General features: G+C 40.2%; 2 protein-coding genes across 3 annotated transcripts; one reads left to right on the forward strand and one right to left on the reverse strand.

Annotated features, from left to right (window-relative positions):
• Positions 1-1,506: 1,506 nt before the first annotated feature.
• On the forward strand, positions 1,507-7,495 carry pdia6 (protein disulfide isomerase family A, member 6). Of its 2 annotated transcripts, none has more exons than XM_058613896.1 (13): positions 1,507-1,664; positions 2,025-2,166; positions 3,028-3,085; positions 3,511-3,637; positions 3,728-3,837; positions 4,274-4,398; positions 4,865-4,979; positions 5,193-5,333; positions 5,482-5,566; positions 5,767-5,839; positions 5,926-6,084; positions 6,184-6,280; positions 6,781-7,495. In XM_058613896.1, exons 1-13 carry the CDS (start codon positions 1,646-1,648, stop codon positions 6,850-6,852), a joined length of 1,323 nt encoding a protein of 440 aa, XP_058469879.1. In that variant the 5' UTR covers positions 1,507-1,645; the 3' UTR covers positions 6,853-7,495. The 2 variants fall into 2 exon arrangements, with proteins under 2 accessions (XP_058469879.1, XP_058469880.1); XM_058613897.1 differs by having other exon boundaries at positions 4,277-4,398.
• A 297-nt stretch (positions 7,496-7,792) lies between these two features.
• On the reverse strand, positions 7,793-18,359 carry hpcal1 (hippocalcin-like 1). Its single transcript, XM_058613898.1, has 4 exons — positions 18,049-18,359; positions 9,582-10,039; positions 8,208-8,313; positions 7,793-8,050 (listed from the first exon to the last, which is right to left on the reverse strand). The coding sequence occupies exons 2-4, from the start codon at positions 9,957-9,959 to the stop codon at positions 7,953-7,955; spliced, it is 582 nt and encodes a 193-aa protein (XP_058469881.1). The 5' UTR covers positions 9,960-10,039; positions 18,049-18,359; the 3' UTR covers positions 7,793-7,952.
• Between the last annotated feature and the right edge of the window lie 894 nt (positions 18,360-19,253).

Below are 19,253 nucleotides of genomic sequence, written 5' to 3' on the forward strand. Positions count from 1 at the left end.
ATGCAGTGTCTTTTTTTGAGTGGCATAAGTAACTCTACTACTGCTTCTTATTGAATGTCTCCACCTAGTGGCAAAACCTGCACATTGCACCAGTGTGAAAGCTGTGGTGCAAAGCACTGAGGGCACAGGAGTCCATTAATAATAAAAAATAACTGTAGTATAGTCAAGTTCAGTCGGTACAGTGTTATAGACTGGTGTCGAGTACAAAAGTGAATCTGAAGTAGAAAACCTGCAATGCAGTGAATCAGTCAAGTTAAAGTTTGAGATTTTTACCACTGCAGATATTCTGACATAGGAGAAGCTCAAGAGTGAATAATAAAATGGAGGTAATGGGATATTGGGGCCCTATTGGACACTTTGCCTACTTGCTGACTTTGATATTTTTTGTAATATTCTGGGTACTGGTGATTTAATTTGACACTGTATGGCAAACCTTTAGAGAAAAAGACGCATCTTCACTGATGTTCCTGGATCCTTGGGTTTAGGGTTTGGGGTCTTTCAACATCAGACCCCCCTAACATAAGTGATTGCATCACAGCAGAACCAATCCACAGGCTCGACCTCTTTCTCTGCGGCTTCTGTGATGAGACGTATGGCTCCCCTCTTGACAGAATAATGTTTACGACAATATGTCACATCATTTCAGAATAAAATTGTTTGTTTTGATATGGAATGATAACTAGTTCACAATATAAATGTATTTATGATGCAAAAACCATGGCTAGATTCACATTTGGTCCCTGCAGGTACATTTGTGTTGACACAGACACATTCTTATCAATTAAATAGCAGCATTCTGCAAAAAAGAAATAGAGCGAAAAGGTGTAGACTGAAGCTCAAGTTTATTTTGCCGACCCTACTTACTCTTATGTTACCTGTCAGCGTGTGATTTATATAAAAAAAAACCTTATAGTCAAAACAAGAAAATCCATTTATCTCCTGACCAAATAGGACTCATCTTCATATATGTATTAATAGTCAGAATGTTCAATGTTGCTGTTTTTTTTTGTTAAAATAGTGATGTTAATGACACAATGGGGAAATTCAGGGAAACGACAAGTATAATAAATAGTGTTTAATGAATTAAGAGGTAAGGATATTGGAACAAAAATGTAAGAACAATTATAAAGCAGTAAAATTATATTTCATTTTTTTTAAAGGTAGAATATTGAAATGCAAATACAAAGTAACCCTTTTTTATTGTATGTTCATACAACAGACACTTCTTTAGTGTAAATATAAAAATGCATTTGCATTAGCATATAATAATCAGAACAAAAGTAAAAGAGGAAGTATCAAAGGTATTATTATGATTAACAAAGTGCAGTGTCACAGGGTTGTTGTGTAGTTAAATGTCATGTTTAATGAGTGTATATTTATGACATCTCCTGTGCTGGTTTCTCCTCCTTCTCTTTGTGCACTTTCACAGAACTATCGCCTCCTTTCTTGTCGTCAGTGTGTGTGTGAGACTACACGGCGCGCTCTGATTGGCTGAGGCGCAGCGTCCGCAGCCGTGGACCAATCAGCGCGGGCCACGGTACGATATTTCGATATACTTTTTCTGGGACACGCAGCGGCTACAGCTTGTGTGTGAGTGAGTGTCGGTGTTGCTGTCGGACCGAGGTGGTGACTATCACTTGAAAACATGAGGCTGCTATTAGTTGGTGAGTAAAGAAACAGCCTTTTAAACGATTATTAAAACGTTAAGTGTGTTAGTTTATGAATGGAAGCTGCGAATGCTCGCGTTTTAGCATCTGTGATTAGCTTGAATATGCTAAGTTAAGGTGCACAAGACAATGTCAGGCCTCTGTTATTGGAGTCACAAACGTCTTTTTCCACGTGTTAACACGTATTTCCTTTTAAAGTTTTGATTCAAACTATATATATTAAGGCTGTAATATTCTGTCAGGGATCATTTTAATACTCTGTGTCTGTGAAGCACATTTGAGCATTAAAACATGTGTCTGTGTGTGTGTGTGTGTGTGTGTGTGTGTGTGTGTGTGTTCCTCCCTCCCTGTCTTTAGGAGTGTTGGGCTGCTCCCTGGTCCTGTATGTCCAGGCTATGTACTCAGCCAGTGATGATGTGGTTGAGCTCACCGTCTCCAACTTCAACAGAGAAGTGATCCAGAGTGACAGTCTGTGGCTGATAGAGTTTTACGCTCCCTGGTGAGTCTCTATATAACTTTAAGCCAAGCAGTGACACACACTTTGTTCTAATAGTTTAAATTTGCACGTCTTTCTTCACTCAAACATCAACCTCACATTTATATCGACTTTAGAGACGTGTTGATTCTTTGCGCTGAAGGAACTAGGTGGGTGTCACCTAAAACACGTCTTGAAATATCCATCCATCAATTTTCTACGGCGTTGTCCTCCATGAGGGCCGCGGGGCGTGCTGTGCCAATCTCAGCTGACATGGGGCGAAAGGACAGTATTTGCCGCATTTATCACAGGGCCACATAGAGACACACTCTCACACTCACACCTCCGGTTACTCACGGGGAGAACATGCAAACTCCTTGCAGAAAGGCCGCTGTTCCAAATGGGGCTCGAATCCAGGTCTTCTTGCTGCAAAGACGAGTGCTAACCACTACGTCTTGAAATGTCTGTATCCAAATCCATCTCCCAAATATTTTAGTCTCATATTTTACCTGAAAACATAACTTCCATGGTGGAGGTTAACTATTGTACACACACATAAGATTTTATTTGTCCCACAGTTAGGGAAATTAACTGTACTGCAGCAGAAAAGATGATAACTAAATACTGTAGAAACCTAGGTAAAACTAAACTATCATGATATGATAGTTTGTGGCACCAATAACTTTTTAAAGTGACTGGTGAAGCACCAAACACAACGTCGGTAGATGATGTGTAAATATAAAGGTGGTCATTTTACTCTGGGTGTGTCTTGGCAGGATTGACGGATCATTTCCTGATAGAACAACAACATGGAACATGTTTATATTAACGACCTTTCTTCAACTTTCACTCATACCCTAATATCTCTTTTGTTTATCATCACAGGTGCGGTCACTGTCAGAGTCTAGCTCCAGACTGGAAGAAGGCGGCCACTGCCCTAAAGGTAAATATATATATGTGTGTGTGTGTGTGTGTGTGTGTGTGTGTGTGTGTGTATATATTACCAGCAAGTGATGCAGAAATGAAATATTATGTAATAAAGCAGGCAGGTCAATTTATTTCATCTGTCTACTATAAAAATAAATTCAATAATTCTTGCTCCACCACTTGGCTAATATGTTGATGAGGTTGCAAGTCAGTAGTGACATTAACGACAAACAGAGGTGTGAGCTGTGGGCAGTTAAGGTCCTGCAGTCATATTTGTTAGAAATAGTATAGCAGTCCCGGTTTTTATTTTTTAAAGGAATGTGCTTTTCAGCTTAGACTATTCATATTTATCTAAACGACACTGTGTGTGCAGACATATCAATCATGCATAAGTACTGTTATTGTTTCACTTTCACCAAATTGTTTCCACTTTTTTCGCAGGGAATTGTCAAGGTCGGTGCTGTGGATGCCGACCAGCACAAGTCACTGGGCGGACAGTACGGCGTCAGAGGATTTCCCACCATCAAGATCTTCGGGGGCAATAAGAACAAGCCAGAGGAATACCAAGGTACAGAAGCTTTTATACAGAGACTTTTACATCTGCGTATGCGTTTTTGTCTGAACCGACCGACATCTGCATGTCTCTTCACTCTCTCAGGTGGACGCAGTAGCCAGGCCATTGTGGACGGAGCCATGAATGCTTTACGCAGTCTGGTAAAAGATCGGCTGAGCGGAAAATCTGGCAGCTCTGGCAGCTCTGGCAAACAGGTAAGAAGAGATAAAAGCCTTGATGGCAGAAACGTGGTGTCGACAGGTTTTTACTGTTGATATCATTCAGTAACTCGTCACCCTCTCGAGTGCCGCGGATGTTTTCACCTTTTTGTTTAAAGATTTTCTGGATCCTCAAACTGAAGAGCACCAAAGGGATATCGTTTACTACGTCTGTAATGATTAATCGATTATTAATCAGTTAAAACAAGCTCTCTTCTGCTTCTTTTATGCGAGTATTTTGTGGTTTCTTTGCTTCACAAAAACAAGGAAATCATTCAAAATGTATAGTTTGTGCACAAAATAAGGCGTTTGAGAACATCATTTTGCAAAGTATTCGTTTATGAAAATCGCCGCAGCCCTATTGTTACCTGGACAGCACTCACACTGAGTAACTGTTTTTGGCAAGATGAATTCATACTAAACTGCCCTTTAGCAGAGCGGTGGCAGCAAGCAAGACGTCGTCGAGCTCACAAACGACAACTTTGACAGGCTGGTGCTGGACAGTGGTGACGTGTGGATGGTGGAGTTCTTTGCCCCCTGGTGTGGACACTGCAAGAAGTAAGTTTGGTGCCCGATACAGTTCATGCCCTCCTGCAGGAAATGAACCCTCCTCGTCGTTAAGTTCAGCCATAGGAGTTAAATGTGCATTATTTAAAGTGAAAGTCAATAGCTTCATTTAACTGATATATAATATTAAAAGACCAGACACTTGACTTTATAACCGATCCCAGATTTGTGTCTGTTAATTGTTACACCCCTACTAGTTTAGTTATCCCACTACAGAAGAATAAGTGTTTTATTTTTGGAGACTAAATATAAATCGGTTGATTATCCAAACACTTCTTTGGGTCTAGTTGTAGTTTGACAATATCCTGGGGGTTTGTTGAGCTTTACAAACAGGAACCACGAGAAGCTGCCATAACCCTTTATACTGTATATGCCGTTATACACTGTGGAATTACACTCACAATATGCAGTTTCATGGTGGATTTTTCTCAACCACTTCTCTCTCTTCTGTCAACAGCCTTGAGCCGGAGTGGGCGGCTGCAGCCTCAGCCGTGAAGGAGCAGACCAAGGGCAAAGTTCACCTCGGAGCTGTGGACGCAACTGTACACCAGGATCTGTCCAGCCGCTATGGGGTAAGTAAGAATCAACATGTAATCCGGTACAGGGGCAAACCGACTACTGTACTTGATAAAACATATGACATATTGCCCAAAAGCTTTTTAAGCTATTCTCTGATTGGACAGCCCTCCAACACTTAGACTGACTTTCGACAATTAACAAGGTCGCAAATCGTAAAAATGAATCAATACCCAGAACTAAACGTGTTTCTGTCTCTTTGTGGATAGGTCCGTGGATTTCCCACCATCAAGATTTTCCGCAAAGGCGAGGAGCCTGAAGACTACCAGGGAGGCCGCTCCCGCGGGGACATCATCAGTAGAGCTTTGGATCTCTTCTCTGACAACTCTGCTCCTCCTGAGCTGCTGGAGGTCAGTTACAGTCGTGTGTTCATGTGCTCGCACAAAGGGTTGTAGTGTCACTGTGAATCTTCTTCTGTGTGTATTCTTAAAGACACAGTTTTACTTACATTTAGACAAATATTCGGTGTGTAATATACTGCCAATGTTTGTCTCTCAGATCGTTAGTGAGGACGTCTTGAAGAAGACCTGTGAGGACAGTCAGCTGTGTATCATTGGCGTCCTGCCTCACATCCTGGACACAGGTGAGTCCAACTATGGTATACCAGAAAGGATGTTGTTCTTTGTTTGTGTAGCAAGCTTTTGCTACACTTTCGAAACACACCCTCTAGCTTGTTTGTCCCTTCAGGCTTCTGTAGAAACATGGCATGTCCCTTGCCTAAAGAACTAGTCTCATTGATTCTCAAATTACTCACATCTACTTTTTTTTACGTGTTCTCAACAGGCGCAGCTGGAAGAAACGGTTATCTGGAGGTAATGGCTAAAATGGCTGACAAGTACAAGAAGAAGATGTGGGGGTAAGGATGAGCGTCGGTAGTTGTTTTTGTTGTTATTCGAACGACTAATTATGACTATGACTAATGGCCTGTTCTCCCTTCGTCAGCTGGCTCTGGATTGAGGCAGGAGCTCAGATGGAGCTGGAGGCTTCTCTGGGTATTGGCGGGTTTGGTTACCCCGCCATGGCCGCCATCAACTCGCGCAAGATGAAATTTGCTCTGCTGAGAGGCTCCTTCAGTGAGAGTGGCATTCACGAGTTCCTCAGGTAGGGGGTGCTGTTTTTAAGCATGTTTTGCAGTTTATTGTGAAACGTTAAGCATGCCATGTGGATGGTGTTCACCTGTATGACTCTCTCTCTCTACAGGGAGCTCTCTGTGGGCCGTGGCTCTACCGCTACCCTGGGAGGCGGAGTCATGCCTAAGATTAACACTGTTGAACCGTGGGATGGCAATGATGGACAGGTGAGTGGGAGGATCATAGCTGTATCACAGACACCACCCTCAACAATGCCAGGAAATACTTTTACACTGAATGAGAAACAAGAGACACTCTATTACTCTATTTTTTAATGTCACAGTTTGGTTATAGCTGAGCTTAATGTGTGCATCTCCTGCGTAGTTGGCATATGCAACATGTTATCGGACACCCAAGCCAAACTGATGCTCAACCTACGAGCGTGATTATTATTTGTTGAGACAATTAAGCAGGCGTATTCATTTAGGTTAAACTGACTCTGAAAAGGCAACAATTTTGCCAACTTTGTGTCCTCAGAGGAATATATCAAGGCACACTTATGTAAGAGGTGGTTGGAGTGCTACCCAAAAAAGAAATGGTTTGCATCTGAAGTTATTTGTCTCACTTTTGGAAATGCCTCACATGCATTTTGCTATTTTATAAAAAGTTTAAACCGACTTTTTCCATGTGTATCTTTAAGTTTTCTAACTTTATTTGTTGTCTCCAGCTTCCTGTGGAAGAGGACTACGACCTCAGTGACATAGACCTGGATGATGACTTTGAGAAGGATGAGTTATGAGCTCAAATGGGACAGGATCTGATTCAGACGGGCTTGGTCGGGTCTGGTCTGGACCAGGTCTAGGTCCTGCGCCACCCACCTCCCCTCTCCTGTGGACGAGCGGGAGGCGTGGTTGCCCAGTTACTGAAATACTCCAGAAAAGACACATGAGAGATACCTGCAGTTTCTCACACCATCTATGTCAGTCACATGGGGAGAGGGAAGGCGGGGAGGGGGGTGGAGGGTTTGTCGAGTCCCTGGAGTGAACTCTGAGTCATGTACCTGCTGAACAGAAGAAGCTGCATATTTATACAACGGCGACCAGCTGAGAGGAGGAATGAGGAGTTTCTGAATGTGTCATTTCATTGTTCAATTCTTTTTCAAACACCGTCCCTTCTCTGCTCTTCAGCCTTCTTCAAATACCTATTTTAGGAAGTGGACCTGTCAGAGTAACACTTCAGTCCAATTCGTTGTGTCTAAATATTCTTTGCTCTTTTTTTTTTCAAAACCAATGAATGAGAATCTCGGTGGGTCTGTGCCACGTCTGCTCCAGGACAAGGGGGACACTGTGGGACTTGTGTATATTTTTCTTACACGACTTTATTTCAATTGTGTGAAAACAAAATGACATTTTGTTACAAAAATAAAAAGGAATAAAAACAAACGGCGCAGCCTCCTTATTCACGTAAACTGTTACAATATCAGAAAACGCAGATGACTGAGCGCATGCAAATACCCAAGGCGCATGGAGCTTGTTCAGAACAGCAACAATAAGCCACTTTTCAAACAACAGTTAAAGTCCAATCCACTCACATCTAGTGATGTGATTAGTTTCCTCTCCATGTAACATAATAGGAGTCTTAATACTTGCAAGCGTATAATGCAGTCAGTATAAATATACAATATGGCACAGAAAGAGCTTTGGAAGAATGCATAAACACAACTGAGAAGCATGTCGTAGTCCACAGAGAAGGCGCCACAGTGGAAAAAAAAAGAATATCAATTAATGTAAACATTAAGACAGTGGAGTGTGGAGGGTGAGCAGCGACGTGGTGACGACCGAACAGCGTAGAAGCTGGAATGATATGAGCGTGTGTGTGTCTGTGTGATCGTCTCTGTCCTCAGAACTGACGAGAGGCTCCCTGATCCGACTGCAGCAGTCTGACGATGGACGGGTCGCTCTTGGCACCTTTGATAAATTCCTCCAACGACAATCTACCTGTGGAGCAGACACCAAAATGAGAAAATGAATACGTAAATAAGCAAAAAACAAGTTTCTGCCACTAAAAGACACACACTTGACCTTGAACCTCCACACTTTCTGCTTCAAAACATCCTCTATAGCAGCACTCACAAAAGTGAAAGTCTGGCCTTACCATCGTTATCAATGTCCATCTGTCTGAAGATTTTATCTGTCCTTTTCTCCGGTGTCGACTCATCCTCGGGCATCTTCATCACTGACGACACCATCTTGTAAATTGCCTATAAAGAGGGGAATGGAACATGATCTGTTTATCCGCGCGAGGCAGTTTTCCACCTGACATTTTCTACACACGCTGTCTGATAGATGATGGTGTTTTGGACAAACAAAGCTCTCACCTTGTGACTGTAAGTTACTCTCAAAAGCTTTTTTTTTTTTTTTTTAAACATTCATTTGTTTCCACAATCAGAGCAGACTGAGCCAATATTGATATGGCCCTGCAGGCTGCTCAGCTCACCATATTGGAACAGTAAATATAGCCTCAGTGATAAGAAAAGAGAAAGGGCAGCCTGCATGCATGATGTGGGGTTAAAACCAAGTTGTACTGAGTCAGATAAAATGCTGAAATAACAAATAATTATCAGCAGAGATGTGTTTTTTTTCCACTATTCTCTTCCACTGTACCAGCAATACACTTTATCGACTATTACCAAATTAATCTTAATTCTTTTTTGTAAATATGAGTTGTGATGAGTCTGGATTCAGACTAGGAATGAACCATTAATCATTTTCAAATCAAATTGCAATTTGATACATCGCTAATTAGTGCATCGTAAAGCAGGGGCCTCAAACTCAAAATGACCTGGGGGCCAGTGAACATCTAGTCTGGTCAGGGTGGGGGGCCGGTCAAGTGAAAAAAGTCCAACAGTTCAGGGAAAAATTAACCGTTTAGTCATTAGAAATTAAACTTGCATCTAAAAGTGTTTGTTTTGCTAAATAGTTCACAACAAAAATACATATTGTTGATGCAAAATGAATCTGTAAATAACAAAAACAGACCTTAAATCAAAATAACATGTAGCCAATAGTAATTAAAACACTAAACAAGCTTTTAAATAATTAAATGTTGAATTTAATAACATGATAAATGTAACCTAAAGTGTTATTGTTATCATTATAAAAAATATTATTCACTCTTAGTCAGTTTGGACCAATTTTCATTATAATTTTAAAATAAGAGTTTGAGTTTGAATTATTCTTTTTTTGATAGCTATATTTTATGCAAATCACACAATGTAGCATGCCCGTGGAAAACAACTAATATCTCATTAAGTTCCCTTATTTATATGCAATTACAAAACCTAGGTATTGTAATTGCACATTAAAGGTAAAACTAAATGAGTAGAACATTTCAGAGAGGATGCAGATTAAGGAATCTAACACAAACTATGATAATAATAATAATAATAATAATAAGAGATTGGTATGGACAGTAGATCACATGATGTACATTCATGAAGAACCACAGTGCCTCACAGTTTGTCCACACCTGAACTATCTCCAGCATCTCCGCTCGGCTTATGTACCCGTTTCCGTCCAGGTCGTACATGCTGAAGGCCCAGCGCAGCTTCTGCTCGAGCCCGCCGCGTGACGTCACGCTCAGGGCGATGATGAACTCCCTGAAGTCGATGGTGGCGTCGCCATTGGTGTCGAACGTGCGAAAGACGTGCTCGGCGAACTTAGAGGCGTCGCCGTAGGGGAAGAAGTTGGCGTAGATCTTCTTGAACTCCTCCACAGTGAGGTGGCCGGTGGGACAGTCCTTGAGGAAGCCGCGGTACCACTCCTGGAGCTCGTGGTCGGTGAACTCGGTGTTCTCCCTCAGGTCGTTCAGGACCTCGGGCCTCAGCTTGCTGTTCTGTTTCCCCATGTCACAGCGCTCTCTCACACTTCGGCACTCTCCCTGTGCTTTCACTCTCCTCGTCCTTGTCTGCTTGGCTTCTTCCGCTCCTGCAGGAGACCAACAACCCTGATTAATATCATCAATGATTCACTGGTTCAATAATTTCTCTCAGTTTGCAGCAGTGTTTCTATCGTCCTTGAAACGGCTTCTTAGGAAGCTAAAATGATTACAACGCAAATGACACTGCACTGTGTCGTGTGTGTGTGTGTGTGTGTGTGTGTGTGTGAGGGCACATGGGTGTGATTTTGTCATAGAATATATAAAAAGGGGCAGTTTTCCACTTCAGTAGGTGAAGCTCAGGAAGTGTGGCAGACGTGGCAATTATCCACCGCGGGGTGACGCCACGGGTTGTAAAAAAAAAAAAAGAGCAGTTTGATGAAAGTCTATGGGAGTTCATGGTAGAATCAAGTCTTCTTTAAGAGCAAATGATGTTAGGTTTATAAATTGTGTTCAATGTATAGGGAAATAGATGGGACAGGGAAGTGCAGGTTCAACAGTGCGCGGCTACACTAGCTGTACAGTTTTTCCAGAAATAAATTATTAGTTCAAAACCAGCATAAATTCACGCGAGGGGATTCTGTAAATGCAACATTGCACTTGTTACTCACAGAGTTCCGTGTAGTTACGTTAATGGATAAATACATTTAACCTTGCAAGTCATTCTGGGACTCGGTGTTCTACCACTCTTTATATACAGTCTATATCGTTTGTGTGGTGATTTGGTCTTGACTTCATTAAACGTCTGACATAACCTGGGCCACAGTAATTATTCAATTAAGTTCATCTTTAAAAGGTCAGACTGATTGCATCTCCCGTTAAATCAATAATAGTCTCCTCCTCCTTTACATGAAAGGGAACAACGTAAACGTCCATTTACATATATGTAGCACTTCTTCTGTCACACACGTATTGGGGGTTTGGTGTCTTGTCCAGGTGACACATCAGCATATAGACTAGCAGAGCTGGACTAAGGATCATCAGACCCCGACCTTCCAACTGCATTGAGGTGGGCTTTAATTGATTTTCAGCAGGTGGCGTTCATAGACTGCTAAAAGAAAAACACACACACACAAACACAAAAAAAGGGTAAAATAAAAATGTACCGATGCAAAAAAAAGAGGTAAAAATCGGAGCCACCTGGGTCTATTCACCTTTGGTTTCTGTGGTTTGTCTAAAAGCCGTTTCCATGGTTATATGTTGCAAAATTGGTTTATTTATGTATGCGGGAGTATTGAGGACATGAGGACGCATAACCACAGCACATCCAGCATACAACTGCAACTGAATAATAACTGTTAGAATCAGGCGACCCACTGATGAAGCAGACGGCAAACGTGGTGTAAAAGAGAGGCGGGCAGGTTAGGACCCTGACAGAGATTTGTATATTGTTTTTTGTTTCGTGTGAACGTGTGTGTAAATGTCTGTTATAATAACAGGAACTTAAAACTGAGAACATGCCATCCCAGGTAGACTTGTGTACATCACTGGGATTAAATGAAGGTCCCCATATGTCCAGGGTTCAGGTTAAAGTTTGGTTTTGGTTTGTTCAGAATTAAACTTTTAAGCAAAAATGAACTATTTAGAAAAAGTAAGTGCCTTTGTTAAATGCATTACCATTGTAATGTAGTTTATTACTGATGTATTATTGATTTTTTTGCATTTTATTATGCAAAATAAATCAAATCGAACAACATTCACCCTAAAAGTGGAACTAGGGCAGCCTTTATAAATGAAAAAGCGCCGGAGCCCAAATTAAATTTTTCTTTTAAATCATCTGCGCCCCACTGACGACACTTTATCCTTTTTCCACCTGAAAGCCACTGTTCCATCGTGTCTGACACAGGAAAATAATGTAAGTGTTCCAGTGCAAATTCCGGTTATAAACCTGTGGAAGAAGGTTTCTTAACAAAACGGACGACAGAATTAAGGCACATCTTTACTAGAAATATTCACAAAAAAGACCAGGGTGACTTCAGCAGCATTTTTCTATGACCCTGTTGTAAAAGATATAATGATCGATGGAGTGAAGTAAAACATGTCAGTGACGCTGCGAAACAAAACAAAAAAAGAAAATGAAAGCAACAGTTCTTTGACATCTAAGGAAGAAATCGACCAAACCCTAAGCTAACCTTTTCTAACATGTATCTGGTAAAAAAGTGTGAGTGGGAGGGACAGAGAGGGAGAAATGTGCGGGGGCAGTGAAGAAGAAAGAATGGAAAAAGTATGACACATAGAAAGAAAAACTATTTCCAGCTCGACTTTGTGAGACACTGCTAATACCAGTGGTCCAATTACATAATAATCCCTTTGAATAACACCTCCTCTCCTCTGAGTTGCCTATAATGAATTTACAGCAGGGGGAGAGAGAGACGTATTATCCCCATGTTCTCTCCTTTCTTTCAATTATTGAAATCCCATCGCTCCTGCGTTATTGGCAGCAGAGTAATTCTACCCGGTGCAGAACAAAAGCAGAGCGCGGTGAATTGAGATGAGGTCTGCTCTGTGCACTGATGCTCTCATTTCATAATTGTTACGGCGGTATCATTTCCCGCAGTTTTGCGAATCAAAGTAACGCGGCTTATTAATGTGGAAGGAATCCATGCTTGCCAGATGCATAATACATTAATGCATTTCATTTCTCACGCACGAATACTCTCGGAATTGAGTGCTTTTGAAAACCATTTCATTTGGCTCACAGTGCAGCCTTTTACTGACAACATACGACCGATGTGGGTCTTTCTGAGGCCAGTGCCGATGCCCATCTTTGGAAATCGGTGCCGCTGATTTTGTCCAATATGAAACGGCGACAGTTTAATAATAGCAAATGATATACAAACTTGCTTCACTTGAATAAACATTTATTGAATAACTCCAAGGGCCCGTCTCTCCTATCTGCGTTTTGTGTCTGCACTGCCGTGCGCTTGTATGTTTTAAGAGAAAAAAAAATCAAGGAATAACCTACAAATTAAAGCTGTAGCGCGTGACATTTATACATAAACAAAGGTCCACTACACTCAAACCGTTGACACACTGCTAATAGCTCCACATGACTCTCTCTCTCTCTCTCTCTCTCTCTCTCTCTCTCTCTGTGTGTTTGTCAGAATAGCAGCATTTTTGTGTCTGTGTCTTTGGTGACATTCCTGCGCACAGATTAATGCATTTAATGTCATGACTGGGCGAGCAGTGGAAGTGGAAGAATCACATATGGTTCCACTATATGTGATTCTTTTATGACACCAAGAAGCACCCATACGATGACTTTACGATCGTATTTCAATCACGATCATTACTTTATATATATATATACATATGTATATATGCAGTCTTGTACAAAGTAAAGGGATACTTGAGTAAAAGCACAAGTATCGTAACCAGAAAATGACTTTGGGAAAAGTTGGAAGTCACTTTTGTATAATATTACTTAAGTAAAAGTCTTAAAGTATATGACATTTACTTATCAAAAGTAATTTTCTGATATAAAATGTACTTAAGTTTTTGTACATTACAACATATATATACATATGTATATATATACATATGTATATATATATATATATATATATATATGTATATATATATATATATATATATATATATGTATATATACTCCGTTGTACCCCGTCAACAGAACGCAATGCAAATCAAGCGCTTCCTGAACAGCTGCCTGGAAGCTGTAAAGTACAACAGGATGAGGAAGCGGCAGCACTTCCTCAGCTCTCGGTCACATGGACTCTTCCAGAACGGCTCAGTGTGCAGATACAAATATATTCCCCCAAAAGCCACAAGAAACCCAGAAGATTGCAGGCTGGATGATTAAAAAAGTGACATTGCGTGAAGCTGAGAAGCTAAACCAAGAGATTATTTATTTCTAAGGCAACATTTTTTTACAGTTTAGAAATGAAAATAAAGTGAAAAACACTTAAATATTCAAGGGGTCTTTGAGATGTGCTCATTTATTGATAAAACTAAGCAGGATTCCCAAAAATAAAATATAATAGGCCTTTTGTGGGATGTGTTCTGCTTAAGATTGAGGATTGTGTACTGTTTTTGATGGAATATTGGTTCATTTTATTAATTTAGAAACGTTTTTTTACAGCATTTTAGTGCCTATCTTTGTTTTGTGTGTACACTTTAGATGTACATGGTCGTATTTTATTAAGGATTCTTACTCAGCTGATAGACACTTCTATTTTGGCCATATTCATTTGTGAACTATGTATTTAATTGTATTTCCTTTCTTTTTGTAGTGCAAAAATACTTTTGAGTGCCTCATAATTGTTATTTTAATCACGTATAAATGTTGCTGTAGGGGAAAAATTGATTAATTGATTGTTGGAAGTCACTCAATAGCTGTGACCTGCCACTGGAACAGTCTCTTACTTCAACGTGTTTGGTAATTACTTGCAGTACACTTACACACTGAGCTGCATTTAAAATGTCGTGGGATGTTTTGTATGTTTTTACAGCTGGGGCCTTATCGTGTGAGCTATTCTGGTGCATTTTAAGTTGCTACGTGCCTGCGTGCTGAAATACATTTTTGCGATGCAGTCAGAAATAGCTTTAAGATACTGCTCTGACCTCCCTCTGACCCTCCACTGCCCAGAGCATCACATAGTCACTGCCTCGGCTGTCGGAGCGGCGGAATAAGTTTGCGAGCTGAACACAAATAAATATCTCACCCCCGAGACTGCCATTCTGCATTCAGTGTTCGCTATTCCCCCTGATTACACAGCAACAGTCTCCCTCCTTGTCCCCGCATACTCTGTTTGGTATGGTCCATTTTCCACTGGGTTTCCTCGCCTAATGAGACTGTTTCACACAGGCTCCCGTGCAGCATGTATCACCCTCCCCAAGGCCATATAGTTGGGAGTGTGTAAAGCTCTGACCAGGCCACTCTCTCTGTTGTTTGCCACTCTCGCGCCCACCTCATTTCCTGGGTAATGGCTTGTCACAACAAAGAACGCCTTTACTCCTATTTCCCAGTTGCTCGTTATTACATGGACAGCAAATATGAAATTCCAAACATAGCCCATGATGAAGGTTATGTGTTTTTGATACGGGCTACACAAACACTCATTAGATGCTTTAGATGGCACATGAGCTGGTGATTTAGTGAGTGGGAAGTGTCAAAGGTTACATCTGCATAAGGCTGGACGATTAATAGTTTTAATGAATGTTTAGAACATTTGTTTTTAATTAAAAAATAGATTTCTCACAAACTGCCCCATGCTTTTTTATGTGCCCTTGGTAGCCTTTACATCAAACAAAATCTTTCATTTATTTTTAAGAGGGTATCAAAACAGCTCAAGGAACATTTCTTTTTGGACACAATGTTTTGACGCTTGTTAGAAAGCTGAAAAGTTAGATTACACTGTTGTTGCCTGCCTCTTTGTATGCAAGCATATTCTAACAGGTTGATATTTTAGTTTTTTGGGGGAAATTCAGGTTTTAAACGTTACATTTAAAGTAGATACAAACTTGTTTGGAATCATTTCATTTTCATTTCATGTCATTCGTATGAGAATTTTAAGAAGGAAAGAAAATCAATGTAAAATTGTGAATCAAGTTAGGTTTAAATAAATGTGGGATTTTATTTTTTAGGCCTTTATACAACATGGCAAAAAAAAGATTGTTGATAACTACTTTGAAAATCAATTCATTGATATGGTCATTTATTGAGCAAATATAACTGTTACAGCTTCTAAATTGTGATTATGAACTGCTTTAATAATGAATTTAATATATTTGTATGTTTGACTGTTGATTTGCCAAGACATGGCGTCCCCTTGTACTCTGGATATCAACTGCAATTGTGTTGCGGTATCAACATGGTATCTAATTTCCTCTCTGTATTGCCCCAATATTGAAAATGTGCTGTCATTCAACATCAGATTTTAGCACCTGAGGAGTTCAGGTACAGGTTTAGTAAAATTGGTGTAGAAAAAAGTATCGTTCAGGAGTTCAGGAATCTGTATCGAAGTCATCTACTTTTTTATATAACACTGAAATGTGTTTAATCAATACCCAGCCTGAATTCTGGGACATTGTGATTAATACTTTTCATTATGAAACTTACTTTCAGGCAAATTTATGGATTGGGCTGAAAAACTCAACAAAATAACAGGTAGATGAATTAATAATAAAAAAAAATTTCAGTCAGCTGCCGCCTAGCAGCTGTTGTTAATTAGTTGGATCATTCTTTTTTCTTTTTTTTTTCTCACTCAACATTAACAGATGTGAAAGGGGTGACAGAACATTTCTCACTGTCAGTGTTGCATGAACACGACAGAAAACACATTTCCACGCTGCCTGTGTCATGCCTCTTTTCAATGGAATGTAATTTAAACAAACCAGCATGGTTGGGTGCACAGAGAGAAAGCACACTTCCCCATTTTAGTGGTGCGTGCAGCCTGCTGTGCAGTGGATGAGCAGTGAGTGTGCAAGCTCGTTCACCGCACCGCCTGAAAGTACTGCCCGCGTACTGCTGGTAACTAGAAGACTGCCTCAGTTGGGTGAGGAGTCGGTCCAGCGTGGAATAGAAGAAAAAGAGCAAATGAGCTCTCGATTTATTCTCGCTTCCAGTGCTGCTTCATAGCCGTTTCCTCTGAACTAGTGTCAGTGAACATCATGCAGTGGATAAGGATGAAGTCCCTCGACACACCAGTAGTCAAGGCAACAGAATAGCACTACGGTTTATGAGAGGAAGGCAATGTAACTATAAATCTGGGGCACACAAAGGGCAGGAGATGTATCACAAGAAACAAGTATTTGTCTCTGTGCACGCGTGCATGTTCCTGCTGTTTTCAGTTGGTTTTTCCCAACGCAGTTTGATGTAAAAATGTTGTTATTCTGTTCAGGATCAAGACGGCAGCTTCGCTTGGAAGTTGTCTTTATCAACCATTTAGAGTAAATCTGACATTCTTATCAAGATGTGTGAGAGAAAACAGAGCAACGAAAAAACTGTGACATTTATTATCCCCACTAAAGAGGTTTTCAGTCAGTCTGAGCAGCATAACTCAGAGAGTAAAGGACATATTTGATTACATTTTCTGGAGATGTACGTTATTGGCCCAAGGAAGAAATTATTAGATTTTGGTGGTGATCCAGTGTATTGACGTAATTGGAAACTGAGCTGCTTTGGAGGAGGTTTGAACGCTCCTGGGTGCTGTCTCGAGTTGGTTTTAAGTCCATAAGTACACAACATTTACTGTAAACCATATTTATTCATAAGAGCAGAGCAATAACTTCATGTTATTGATATTAAACTATATAAATAATCATATTATTGAGATTATATGAACTTTTATTACCATTCTACAAATTTCTGCTTCTTTTAGCAGTGGTGTATGACTGTGTGACTTACTGTAAAACTTGTAATACTGAATAAATTGACCTGAGAAGTGGCACAAGAATGCAGTCTCACTAAACAATCACCATAGGTCCATTATTGGGAATGCGACAACATGAAATATGATTTCCTGTCACAGTTATCTAGAGCAAAACAAAAACAGAATTATGATAACTGTAAAACAATGTTTTCTGAATTTTCGAACCCACACCAAGAATCATAAATGAGCTAATTATAGCTCCCCCTTGTGGCACTGCTGCAGTATATCACTAGGACTGTACGTTGGCGAGCTTTAGCCAATATTTTCTCACCACTGGAAGAAAACTATAACAGTTTTCCATAATTTTCTGAAAATGGACACTCACCACAATCCTATTACTAGAGCTTTTTTTTTATTATCATGATGCACGATAATATCACAGATTTTGCCTGTTCTTTAGGGATTGAAGCATTTTTAAATAAATGTGAGGGTTAGTTCCAACAGAGGAGTACTACTGTTATCATATACAGCCCATGGATATAGGCTAATATGAATTATAGTGTCTGTGCATATGACGTTACATTTCCCCAGGCTGTGTTTACAGTGTGTGTCACCATATTTTAGGTTGTCTTTATGGGAGTTGCCCTCATAACATAACGCACTCCTCAACCTTTGAGTAAAAAGCCACATCAGTACATGACAGACTCACAAAGTAAATGTAAACTTACCTCTTTTTCGGAGTGTAATGGTCGTTTGTGAGAGAGTCCTCTTCGCCACCTCTCGGCGTCACCGAAGTTAAACCGTTAACTCACAGTGTATAAGCCTTTAACTTATGACCTCCTCCGACTGTTAAAACTCTGGAAAAGCCCAACCCCAGACAGGCTTCAGATGCGGACACTCTACGGAAATAACGGAATATAGAGATAATACATTTAAAACAGGAGGAGCGTTTATGTTCGTTTTCTTAAAGGCTCGGTTTTATGTAGTCTTTCCTGCCTCCAGTTCCCGGCGTATCATTCAGTGGAAGATGTGGCACAGAGCTCGGTTTTCATCCGACTTGACCAAGTCTCTACTACAGGTGTTTCTTTTCTCTTTTAACGCGATTATACTATGCTCTATTGGACATATGTATAACCATGTACTGTAAGGTAGGATATATTGTAAATACCACCACTAAATGCAAGCACTTCGGCGATGTAAACCGGACTTTATATTCATGTGTGTGTTGTAGTTTGTGTTTTGTATTTACATCAACCCCCCTTGCGCGCAGAATGGATCCGTCCACACTCGCTGCTTTTCCATCGTAGAAAAACAGTCGCAGCAGCGTCCTGTGGAAAATTATCACTGGAGACTATTATTAGCACGATATCTAAAATAAACTGTGCACATTTGAGAGGAAAATCTTCATACTCACAGAAGTGATAGCAACTTAACTGTCTTCATTTGAAGTGAATTTGAACCTAGAGCAGGGCCTAAGAAACAAGGAACTGGTTTTATTGGTTCCACCCTGTTGTTGAGATGCTTTTAAATCTAAATGTTAACAAAACTCCACAATCTACAATGCTTGTCATGCGATGCATACTATAATACTATATTATTAAGTACAGTATTGCATTTTTAGAGTGTGTTTTTATTATTATTCTAAATGTCCTCCATAATTTATTTATATTTTACACCTTTTCCTGTTTTTGCCTGTTGTTTTTATTCTGTACTTGGCTACACACACAAAAAAGTATGTTTTGTTGTTGGAGATAATACTACACTAAGTCTACACTGTTTCTACTTTTAACCACATATGTTTATTCCATCACACGAGTTCCTCTTCTCCTGTGGAACGGGCTGCTGCAGTAGAAGCCAGTGTAGTATCAGTACCAGTATCACTTTATTTTCGTGTAGGACTGATGATGAGTGCTCGTCCATTATCAGCATCTGT

This window comes from Solea solea, chromosome 17, assembly GCF_958295425.1.
Source record: "Solea solea chromosome 17, fSolSol10.1, whole genome shotgun sequence".
Lineage (NCBI taxonomy): Eukaryota > Metazoa > Chordata > Actinopteri > Pleuronectiformes > Soleidae > Solea > Solea solea.